Source organism: Setaria viridis, chromosome 4 (assembly GCF_005286985.2).
Source record: "Setaria viridis chromosome 4, Setaria_viridis_v4.0, whole genome shotgun sequence".
Taxonomy (NCBI): Eukaryota; Viridiplantae; Streptophyta; class Magnoliopsida; order Poales; family Poaceae; genus Setaria; species Setaria viridis.
Window position 1 is genome coordinate 8,329,888 of NC_048266.2, and position 10,620 is coordinate 8,340,507.

Here is a 10,620-nt window from a genome sequence, read left to right on the forward strand (position 1 = left end):
GAGGCAAGGCGAGCAGCGACAAGGGAAGCAAACAATCCCCAGGAACCTTGCCTTGCCTTGCCCGGCGAGACGAGTGGTGACAAGGTATCTAAATGGACCCTAAACCTATTCTCTCCGAGCTCTGAACTAGAAGTGGAAGAGATGAGGGAGTGGCGGCGCTGAATGGAGGCTAGGGGAAAGAAGATGGTTGTGGAATAAATAGAAAGATGCTTTCTGATACTTAGGGTTAAGGTTAAGGGTTAGGACTTGATAAATTGGACTTTATGGGCAGCCAATTTTACACGCCGGCCTAGGTAGGTAGTCTGGTTTCTCTTTCCATCTCTACCTCCCCTTCTTTTATATAGTTTCATCTGTGATTACCAATATAGGTACCTAGGAATGGCCTAGGCTTTAGGCTAGTTTGTAGCACGAGAGATGTATAGAACAACATACAATGAGTTGAGGCAGTAGTTTGTCGGCAAATGGAGAGCCACCGAGGAATGCATGAATGTGCCAGTAAAATGTATGGTTGCCCAAGGATACGTAGAGAATAATGTTCGCTCGTTTAATTAGAGGGTTGTGGCCCTTGTTAGTATTCTTAAAATGACGCAACCAATAACAGCCTATTCTCTCCATTCCAAATTGTAGGTCGTTCTCGGTGCATAAATATTATTATGCATTCAGAAAAAAAACGGAGGATAAGCAAGCGTTCGCACTAATTGCCTCGAAATCACACCCACGTTAGACATCCATTCACTGTCGTGTAATAACTATTTAAAAAAAACATGTGTTCTTATAAATGAAAAATCTTGGCGGAAGCCGCGTTTAACAAATGGCCGACAAATTTATTGTCCATCACTGCAATTTCCTACATCTGCATCATAGGAGCAGCTAGTAGAGTCCTCACAAAAAAAAAAAAGGAAAAAGGAAAAAAGGAAAAGGAAAGTACTCCCTCTCCGATCAACTTTAAATGGCGTTTCTAACAGCCAGTTTGGTTTGCTTGCAGTTCCATATAAAGTTAACCGGAGGAAAAACTAGTAATAGCATTTAAAAAAAATACTAAGTGGTTAGTGCACAAGAAAAGGAATGACCGGCAAAATAAAAGATGCCAACCTGAACCAAGTAAACTTTTCGTTTTTCCTTATAAATACAATTGGAGATATGCTTGTTATTCGATAATACAGGAATGTTCATCTACAATTTCCTCCCAAAGTCCCAATGGATTACTCATTCTCTATGCCACAATAATCCAGTATATTTTAGCCGACAAAACATTTACTATCACAAACAAGCTAAAAAATCTACAAGAACATTGTTGCCCAGCACAAAGATACAAACTTCCCTACAGAGGAGCAACTTTGCTAGAGATAATATAGGTACCACTAATGTGCGATCGAAGCTCTTTTGCCCCGCAAAAATAATGTGTGTCAGTGGTATCCTTATTCTCGGAGAATCTCTTGAATTTCTTCAAAGACCAAAGTTACATAGGGTTAGGAATTCCATTTCAGTGTCGACATGCTTTGTCCACAGGGCCTTGTACTGGTTCAAAGCGACATCAAGCCAGGGCTTCATGTTCCCATCGAAGTGTATCACTGCAGCACTTCGGATTGCCTCAGGGCTGATGCTTGGATTATAGCCAAGACCCATTACATGCCATGACTTGTCCAATGCCTTGGTATTGCCATAGAATGACATCAGTCCGGCTGTTAGAACAGATGTTGGATCCCATAGCTCACCATCCTCATTCTGCCACAAGAATATACTAGCATTGGTCACATAGTGCAAAATAGAAGTGTTTTACTCTGATAATAAGGGGCAAATATGGGCATCATTTGCATAACTGCATGCAGGTATTACACAGCAGAGGCCAATGGTGAACATATTGTTAGTTAAAATATGAAGTACAAAAGCTTAGGTTTCAGAGGAAAGTATCAGTAGAATGCATGAACCCTATTCCTAATGAAGACCTGGAAACTGATACGACATGGTAGGGTTTTAACATTCTCAACAAAAAGAAAAGAGAATATGGAAACATTATATACCATGGTTTAGCTGTACCCAGAAAAGAAAAGAAAAAACTAAAAAACTGACGAGGCATGGTTTACATCTTCTCATAAACTAGGAAAAAAGTGTATAGTTCTTGGTTAAAAGAAATGAAAAACATCATGCACCCAATTTGGTGACCCTAGTCACATTTGAACCCCAAGAATTAGATATCATCTGCAACTAAATTGGATAATAGACGTCATTACACTATAAAAACAACCCTCAATAAGATATTACTTAAAATAATTTTGAGAACAATCACTAGGAACCTATTTATAAACTCAAAAAAAGAGAAAAAAACTCTAATTATCAAAGCAATGCTTGTTAAGATATGATTTAAGGTAATTGTAAGTTTGTTAACCATGAGCACATAGAGCCGAGTAGTTGGGTGCATAAGAAAGCACCATATAATTGTTTGGGCCAATCAAGTTGATAAATATTTACAGTTCTACATAAGTGCTTGATATCCAAGCATCTGTATCCAGCCATGAATAACATGAGTTACTGGAATGATTAGCCAGGAGACACTAATTTCTTCCTTACAAAATAGTTCATCCATCACCATGTACGAGCTGAAATATCATGTACTTAAATCTGACACATGACTATTGACATTTAGGCACACAAACTTAAACAGAATACACATCAAGCTTGTGGGGAAAGTTGAGTTGAAGCATGCATGACGCACACTACAGATGCAATCACTTATCAATCCCAATGTACCACAAAGCTACTTATAATAAGTAATAAACAGAGATCAGATTTGCTCACCATTTCCATGTACTGATGGAACAATTCTGTGCAGCCATCCCGCCGCCATGCCTCAAGATCAAACACATTTACACCGTATGCCCATGCACAGGCACCGGGATTGAACCGATCCCGCACAATGGGTTGGGTGAAGTTGAGGTACTTTCTATACCTCCTGAAACCCCCAAAGCACATCTCAACGGCACCATTCACCTTTCCATCCAAGTCAACCTGCCAAAGTGCCGCCAAATCCTTCTGCACCACCACATCGTCCTCCAAAAGCACTACCCTCCGCAGCCCAGGGAACATATCTGGGAGGTAGAACCTCAGGTAATCCAGCAACACGACATCCCTGTTGCCGCCCTCGATCTGCCTAATCACTGGCGAGTTGGTGGTGTTGAGGAACAGGAAGTCGGAGTAGTCAAGGAGCTGGACGTGCACGCCGAGCGGCGGCGGGCGGCGCGAAAACCAAACGCGGAATGCAGGCAGGTACATGGGCGCCGTGACCACGTGAAAGACGTGGCGCGAGGGGTCGGCCGCGGCACGCGCGGCAGAGGCCACCACGACGGAGACGGCGAGCACATTGTCGGAGAAGACGGCGTAGTGGTACAGCGCGGGGTCGTCGAACTCGGGGGACGCCTCGGGTTCGTCGGCGAAAGCGGACGGGTTGGCGAGACGGGCCTCGAGGAGGCGCATGGCGAGGCAGTGGAGCGACTTGGGGGTGGAGCCCGCGGCAATGCGGGAGGACATGCGGCCCGTGCGGCGCGCGCGCGCGAGGTGCTCGCCGACGGCGAAGACGGTGTCGGAGAGCTTCTGGATCTTGGACTGGGTGTCGAACCCCTCCTTGGCGTCGGCGGCGAGGGAGCGCGCGAACTTGATGCGCTCGCGGGCCTCCTTCTCGAGGGGCCTGAGCGCGTCCTCGGGGAGGGAGGAGGAGGAGAGGTGGGCGGCGAGGCGGGCGGAGAGCGCGGAGAGGTCGGAGGAGAGGGACGAGAACGACAGCGACTGCGCCGCTGACGCCTCCTTGAGCTTCCGCGCGTGCGCGGCGTAGGCGGCCAGGACCGCCGCGTGGTCGGCCGCGTGGCGGCGGACGGCGGCAAGGCGCGCGGACGGCGGGGCCGAGGAGCGGGCCGAGGAGGCCGGCCCGGAGGAGAGGAGGAAGGAGAGGGCCGCGAGGAGGAGCAGCGTGAGAAGCGCCGCGAACGCCGCGCGGCGCGGCGCGGACGGCCGGAACGCGCGGCCGCCGGCCATCGGGGGTTTGGAGCGGCCGACTGGGAGCGGGGTGGGGGAGTGGGAGCTCCGGACTCCGGAGTGGGGGAAGCGCGTCACGGATCTGGGCTGATGGCGAGGCGGAAAGAGGCCGGTGGGCCCCGCGGATCCAGTAGGCCCACGCGGTCAGCGAGTGCTGGACCGGGTATCCGGATTTTACTGTGGGTATCGCTATGTCGGTGAGGTTATTTAGATTTGGGCCGTGGTTTGTTTTCGGCACCAGTCGGGTTTCAGACAGAGAAGCATTCCCTGCCATTCTAATTTTTACAGGACAGGGGTGACATGAAAAGATTCTAATACCTATAGTTGTTGATCACATGCACTATATTTTGGCACGTAAATCAGATCTTACTATTTAATTAGGCAGGTATTGCACTTTTTTTGAGATTTTTTTCAAAAAGTTAGGATTGTAATTTTTTATGGGATGGAGGAAGAACTCCGTAGTTGGGAGCTTGGGGCTTAATAAAGTGGGACCAGGTTTATCAATGATTAGTCATGGATTTGGGCCCATGATTAGTGACCGCTAGCGATGGGGGTGGGTGTGACGTCGACAGTCAAACCAAACCAGTGATATGTGTAGCACCCAACCCAACTACGGAATCGTGGGCTTGGTCCACTTAAATCAGGGAGGATTTACTAAACGGAAGCGGGTCGATTTGGTGACAAGATTTGCCGGACAGGACCCAGTCCTGCCAGCCTGGCTGCTTGGATGGACTGCTGGAGACGACACTCGAGAGAGAACACAAACATTCCGATCTCAATTTTATAATTCTTCCACTTCGATCCAAATCCAAGGTCTTTTATATATGATTCTATGAATAGACAATTGTCCGCCGTCCCAAAGTACAGCTGTCCGCCGTCCCACGGTGATGCTCTGGTCAATTGTCGGGTCCTCTTTCAACGAGGGGAAAAAAAGGAACTTCAAAGGTACATTTTACAAAAGGAACTTGGCAATTTAACGTGCGGTAAACTTTGACATTATATGCGAGTATTATTTTAAATATGAATAAAGTGATACTAAATTTAAAATGATAAATATAAACCCAACGTTTTTCGAATGGCCCCACCAAAGAGCTCGATATAGTTAAATATCAAAAGGTTACGAGTTACGATCTTTTGCCATGATGCTAGCACCAGAGAGCATCTCCTTCTCCAGTAGATTACCTAAACTGGATTGCTATACCTAAAAACTACCACAATACCTAAAATAAACTTTTTGCTCAGCAACATACCTATTTGAGTTGCTCCAGCAAAATTTTTAGACTAAGTTTCTGTGCAAATATACATATTCAAGTCTCGCGGGAGCCTCCAACCGTTTTTCCAGGCTCGTTCTTTCCACTCCGTCCCCCGCGCCGCCACTGCCCTCCCCACCTCCGGCCGCCATGGAAGGGGACGGGCCCCTTCCCACGGCTCCTCCGTCGCCCACCACCTACCCTATCCCGGCGCTGGCCGCCCCCTCTGCCCCCAAGCGGAAGGCGCAGCGGCGCCTCGGGCTTCCGCCGCCTCCATCGACGGACGGCTCCGGCACGTCCGTGGCCGGCGGGGAGGAAGGGTCCGGGGTCAAGCCGACGAGGAAGAGGCCGCCCCGCGACCCCTCTTTGGCCACAGCCGCGCGTAAGTCGCGGACTGCCGCCGCCGGTCGACCTCCGCTCCAAGTTTCGCCGGCGCCTCCTGAACTTGCTTCCCCGGCCTATTCAACTCAAGCCAACGCCTCCCCGGCTCCAAGCGCCGCCTCCCCAATTGCTCCAACAGCCACCATGCCCGTTGCACAGGAGGTGCTCGGTGAAATGCCTCCAAAGTAAAAAGTCTGGCTTTAATTTTTTTTCCATTTTTGCAGTGATCTTGTTGTGCCAAATTAGCCTCTGATCTCTGGATTAGATGTGTGGATTGATATGTGGATATGTGGATTGATTTTTCAGTACCGAATTGGTATAATTTTTCAGAACCTCACCATATTGTTCTCTTGATATGTGATTTGCTATCTTTTGTACTTCTAGTGTGGATGATGAGTCTTTTCTCAACATGATGGATGGGCAAACCTTTGGAAACACTGCTTGTTATGTGGATGCAAACCTATTTGATGCAATTGATGATGAAATTGGCTCGGATGCTGATGGTGAATTGACCAAAAAGAAGGGTTCGAGGGGAGTCAATTTCAGCATTGCTTAGGATGAGACTCTTGTGAGGGCATGGCAGGCCATATCTCTGGATCCTATAACTGGGGATGAGCAACCTGGAGCAACATATTGGAGGCGCATATGGAATCACTTTTGGTGCAACAATAAAGTGGAATATTTCGGTCTCAAATTTCTCTCACTCATCGTTGGGGAACAATTCAAGCTTCTTGCACCAAGTGGGTTGATTCCTTGGAGCAAGTTGACGGTATCAATCCAAGTGGTACAAGTGCTCGAGATAAGGTGATTATTTTTTTTCTAAGATTGTTCACTTGGCTGTTCACTGTCCTAAAATGCCTAATGGAATTTTCCTTGGCCGTTCACTATCTACAGGTAAACATTGCTCCACAATTGTACAAGGGCAAGCCTAAGAAGAAGGGTGGAAAGACAGGAAAGGCCTTTGCCTTGCAACTGTAACAGCCCAAAATTCAAATAGAAATAAAATCAAGATAAATAAATAAATAAAATTTGCTTTGGCTTTTATTTGGTTCTTCTCATGTTTTATGCATTAACAACCCTCCTTGAGCATGTTTAAAATGTTTTTCAAGAATAAGTATTACAATAAATCTTCAAACTTTGCTACAAAAGTTCTAAGTCATCAAAGTAGTTTTGGTGAATTTCTTGGAATTTTTGGAGAAGGTTTAAATAGAATTACATTTGAACTTCTGAAATCCAAATCAAATACGAAATCTTTTTCTAAACTAAATCTCATTCTGGACAATACCTGCTGCGGCCCATCTTTTTCATTCAGGTCCACCTTTGTCCTCACCATAATCTGACATGTGGGTCTTGCGGTCCCGCTCATCATCCTCTCACCACGCTCCGCCGGCAAGTGAGCTGCCCCTTCTCTTTCCTTTCTTCCTCCTTTACTGCTAGCATGTTTTGGGGTGTTTGGATACCCCGTTAAACTTTAGCACCTGTCACATCGGATATTTGGAGACTAATTAGGAGTATTAAACATAGTCTAATTATAAAACTAATTGCAGAGATGGAGTCTAATTCGCGAGACGAATCGATTAAGCCTAATTAGTCCATGATTTGACAATGTGGTGCTACAGTAACCATTTGCTAATGATGGATTAATTAGGCTTAATAGATTTGTCTCGTGAATTAGACTCCATCTGTGCAATTTGTTTTGTAATTAGCTCATGTTTAGTCCTAATTAGTATCCGAACATCCGATATGACCTGCTAAAGTTTAGCACCTCGTATCCAAACACCCCCTTTATCTAAGCATGTTTGTCCAGTATGTTTAATCTCAACTGATGTTTTACGTAGCTCGTCCTAGTCAGTAAATCTTCTATGAGGGTTCGCTATTTTGTTTCTATATGAATCCTGAATGAATTATGTTGATGTCTACTGTTTACTAGCATTTTCATTAGTCCTGTGATTTTGAGAAGTGGGAATTTCTCTCAAAATATTTGCACTTCTATAGCCTGTGCATGATGGATGAGAAGAATTGTTTTTATAAGGCTTTTCTTACTATATGGCATATTATGCATTCTGGTTGTATGGAAGCTCACACGATGCTTGCAAGAACTTGTTGAGGTGTTTTCTACGCAGGGTCACAAAAAGCCGTTGTATTCTATTAAGGATAAATACAAATCCTATTAAGGATTAAATCTTAACTTAATATTTCATTTGTGCATGGAGGGAAAAAATGAAAATCTTGTTAAGAGGTAAATTGGACCAATTAGCATAATTATATGGGTAAATTGAACTGAAAAATAGTTTACAGTTATTCTTACTTTTTTTCAAGAAGTAATTTGGAATTTTTTTCCTCAAGGATAATATAACACTAGCATGCTTTCAGCCTAACCAGAATCTGCAAAACACAACTGGGCCAAAGCCCAAAGCCCATGTCTGCTTGCCGATGCCCAAACTCACGCTATCGCCAACAGGCGGTTGGTCGTGTCTTTCCACATCGTGCCCAGGCATTTATTTTTAACCTATTTTTAAATAAAAATTTAAAAATAACCTGTCCGGAAGATTATTTGCGCCGGGTGAACCTTTTGCCCCCGCCAGACCGCCTAGCGCGGCATGCACTGGCGCGGCGGATGTTGCCACGCTGGCGCGGCGCGGCAGGCTGGTCAGCGCCGGGCCAGCTAGGCGCTGACGTGGGATGGCTCCTGCTGCACTCCACAGGTATGCTTCCTCAGATATGTCATGGAACAGCTGGGTGGGTGTCTTGTGTGGAGCTCGCTGAAAGACGCGATTATTTCGATGCTTCCAAATTCGCCAAGAGACGAGCATGAAGACTGAGTCTAGCCCCTTCCTTTTGTCAGCATTGATCAAACCTCTTTTCTGACAGGGACTGGTCCTGCGACAGCGGAGTATTCTGAAGATTCAGCACTGGGTTCAGGCATTGCCAGACCTGCTGAGTATAGCTGCAGCGAGCCAGCAGGTGCGCAGCCATTTCCGTTTCCTGATCACAAAGCACGCATTCCGCACGATCTTGCAGACCACGCCTTTGCCTCCGATCCGCCGTCCATAATCTTTCCCGAAGCGCCAACCACATAAAAAAATTTCACCTTCAGTGGAGCCCAAGCTCGCCACACAGGCTTTCCTGCCGAGAATGTCGTTGATCCAATGAAGCACGCCTTTAAGCCGATTTGGCCGAATAAGTGCCCGTGTTCTCCCACTTCCAAGCTACCCTATCTTTAGTTCCTTGCGTCAGCTGTACCCGTGCCATTGCGTGCCAGAGAGAGACGCATTGAGAGATACTGTAGCCCGTCCGACAATGTCGGTAATCCAGCGTTTGTTAACTAAGGCATCTGCTACTGTCCTTATCTGTCTGATCCTTGGGCGCATGAGCTGGCAAAGGTCCGGGGCAAGCACGCAGGGGGAGTCCTGACCAAGCCAATTGTCAACCCAGAAGAGCACGAGGCTTCCATCCCCTAGATGAACCTGAATTGAGGCTTGTAGCTTCTGTTGCAAGTTTCTGTCTTGTGCAAATTCTGAAGAGAGGTACCTCCAGGGCCTATTTGCATCAATCTTCTTAAGCCATAGCCATCTCAAACGTAGGGCAAAGGAGGCCAATCTGAGATCTAGAATGCCAAGACCTCCCAGCTCTGTGGGCCTACATGCCACTGGCCAAACTACCATGCACTTTCCCCCATTAGCTCTGCTTTTGGCTGCCCAAAGAAAACCCTTTCTTCTCTTATCAATCTCACTTAGCACCCAGTTTGGTAGCTTCAGAGATATTAGAGTATGAGTGCATATGGCAGTCATCACTGATTTAACTACTGTGAGCCAGCCTGCCTTGTTCATCAACTGTGCTTTCCACGTGGGGATTGTAGCAGACACCCTGTCAATTAATGGCTGGTAGTGAGCTTTCCTCAGGCGTCTGACCGACAAAGGCAGCCCCAAGTACTGTATGGGAAATTCTGTCATTTGAGCTGGTATAATATGACTGATCCTGGCAATCTGGTCTTGGGAGCAGGCAATCAGTACTATTGAGCTCTTGTGCAGATTGGTGTGCAGCCCTGACGCACTACCAAAAAAATTCAGCACCTCTCTCACCGTTATCATGTCCTGAACCTTGGGGGTAACAAATAGGATCACATCATCGGCGTAGAGTGAGCATTGATGGTGAATGGACTTGTCTGGTGGCTGTGAGAGTACCCCTTGTTGTACAGCTCTCTTGAGTAGTCTATGTAGTACTTCCATGAGCAAGATGAACATCATTGGGGATAAGGGATCCCCCTGTCTTAAACCTCTGGTGTTCTGAATGGTTGGACCAGGAGTGCCATTCAACAAGATCCTAGTGGTGGCTGATGAGATGATAGCAGCAACCTAATATCTCCATTTTGCCCCAAACCCCATAGCTTGTAGAACTTGTATCAGGAAGGGCCAATTGACGGTATCAAATGCTTTTGAAATGTCCAGCTTAAGAAGGAGGCAAGCCCTTTTCTTGCGGTGTAAAGTTTTGGCTGCCAACTCAACAAACTTGAGAAGGAGGCAAGCACTTCACAGATGTTCAAGTACGCGGTGTCTTTGGTCGCCGATAATTCCAAAGAGAAGGTTGCTGCCAAGCTTGAGTTCTTTAAGAGGACTCTTGGTTGTTCTGAGTCTGAGCTTTCCATTGCAATCTCCAAGATGCCAAGTATTTTAGGAATCTCTGACGAGAATCTTACCCGCAAGATAGAGTTTCTAGTCAATGAGGTTGGAATGGAGCCACAGTACATTCTGGAAAGGCCTGTTCTGCTTGGATATAGCCTGGAAAAGCGTCTGCTCCCACAGCATAGGGTTATGAAGGCCCTGCAGGCAAAGGGATTGTTGAATAGCAATAGGACCTATTTTACATTGGCTAATATGGTGGATGCTTTCATATTGAAGTTCATTGACTGTCACCAGGACTCTGTTCCTGGTCTTGCAGCTTATTATGCCAAAGCTTGTGCTGG

At 46.5% G+C, this 10,620-nt stretch overlaps 3 protein-coding genes across 5 annotated transcripts in view; 2 read left to right on the forward strand and 1 right to left on the reverse strand.

Moving 5' to 3' along the window:
- Positions 1 to 1,093: 1,093 nt before the first annotated feature.
- LOC117854192 (probable galacturonosyltransferase 9) lies at positions 1,094 to 4,087 on the reverse strand. The gene is made up of 2 exons (XM_034736495.2): positions 2,797 to 4,087; positions 1,094 to 1,725 (listed from the first exon to the last, which is right to left on the reverse strand). The coding sequence occupies exons 1-2, from the start codon at positions 4,024 to 4,026 to the stop codon at positions 1,447 to 1,449; spliced, it is 1,509 nt and encodes a 502-aa protein (XP_034592386.1). The 5' UTR covers positions 4,027 to 4,087; the 3' UTR covers positions 1,094 to 1,446.
- Positions 4,088 to 5,195: 1,108 nt separating this feature from the next.
- The window catches only part of LOC117852464 (uncharacterized), a 13,315-nt gene continuing 7,890 nt past the window's right edge, over positions 5,196 to 10,620 (forward strand). The window contains exons 1-3 of one of the 3 annotated variants that reach the window (XM_072293103.1): positions 5,196 to 5,842; positions 6,042 to 6,461; positions 6,970 to 7,050. In XM_072293103.1, the coding sequence (XP_072149204.1) occupies positions 5,427 to 5,842; positions 6,042 to 6,213 (588 nt within the window). In that variant the 5' untranslated portion in view covers positions 5,196 to 5,426 and the 3' untranslated portion in view covers positions 6,214 to 6,461; positions 6,970 to 7,050. Of the gene's footprint in view, positions 5,843 to 6,041; positions 6,462 to 6,551 lie in introns of all 3 variants that reach the window. The other 2 variants (XM_034734571.2, XM_072293102.1) reach the window with 2 other exon arrangements.
- LOC140222553 (uncharacterized) overlaps positions 10,193 to 10,620 on the forward strand; it is a 462-nt gene continuing 34 nt past the window's right edge. Inside the window, exon 1 of the mRNA XM_072293402.1 lies at positions 10,193 to 10,620. This exon is cut by the window's right edge and continues 34 nt beyond it. Coding sequence (XP_072149503.1) covers positions 10,193 to 10,620 — 428 coding nt within the window.

Coding starts and splice junctions, on each gene's coding strand:
- LOC117854192 (XM_034736495.2), bottom strand. CDS start 4,026: ATGGCCGGCGGCCGCGCGTTCCGGCCGTCCGCGCCGCGCCGCGCGGCG. Junction 1,726..2,796: donor TCCATCAGTACATGGAAATG/GTGAGCAAATCT, acceptor TTCTTGTGGCAG/AATGAGGATGGTGAGCTATG.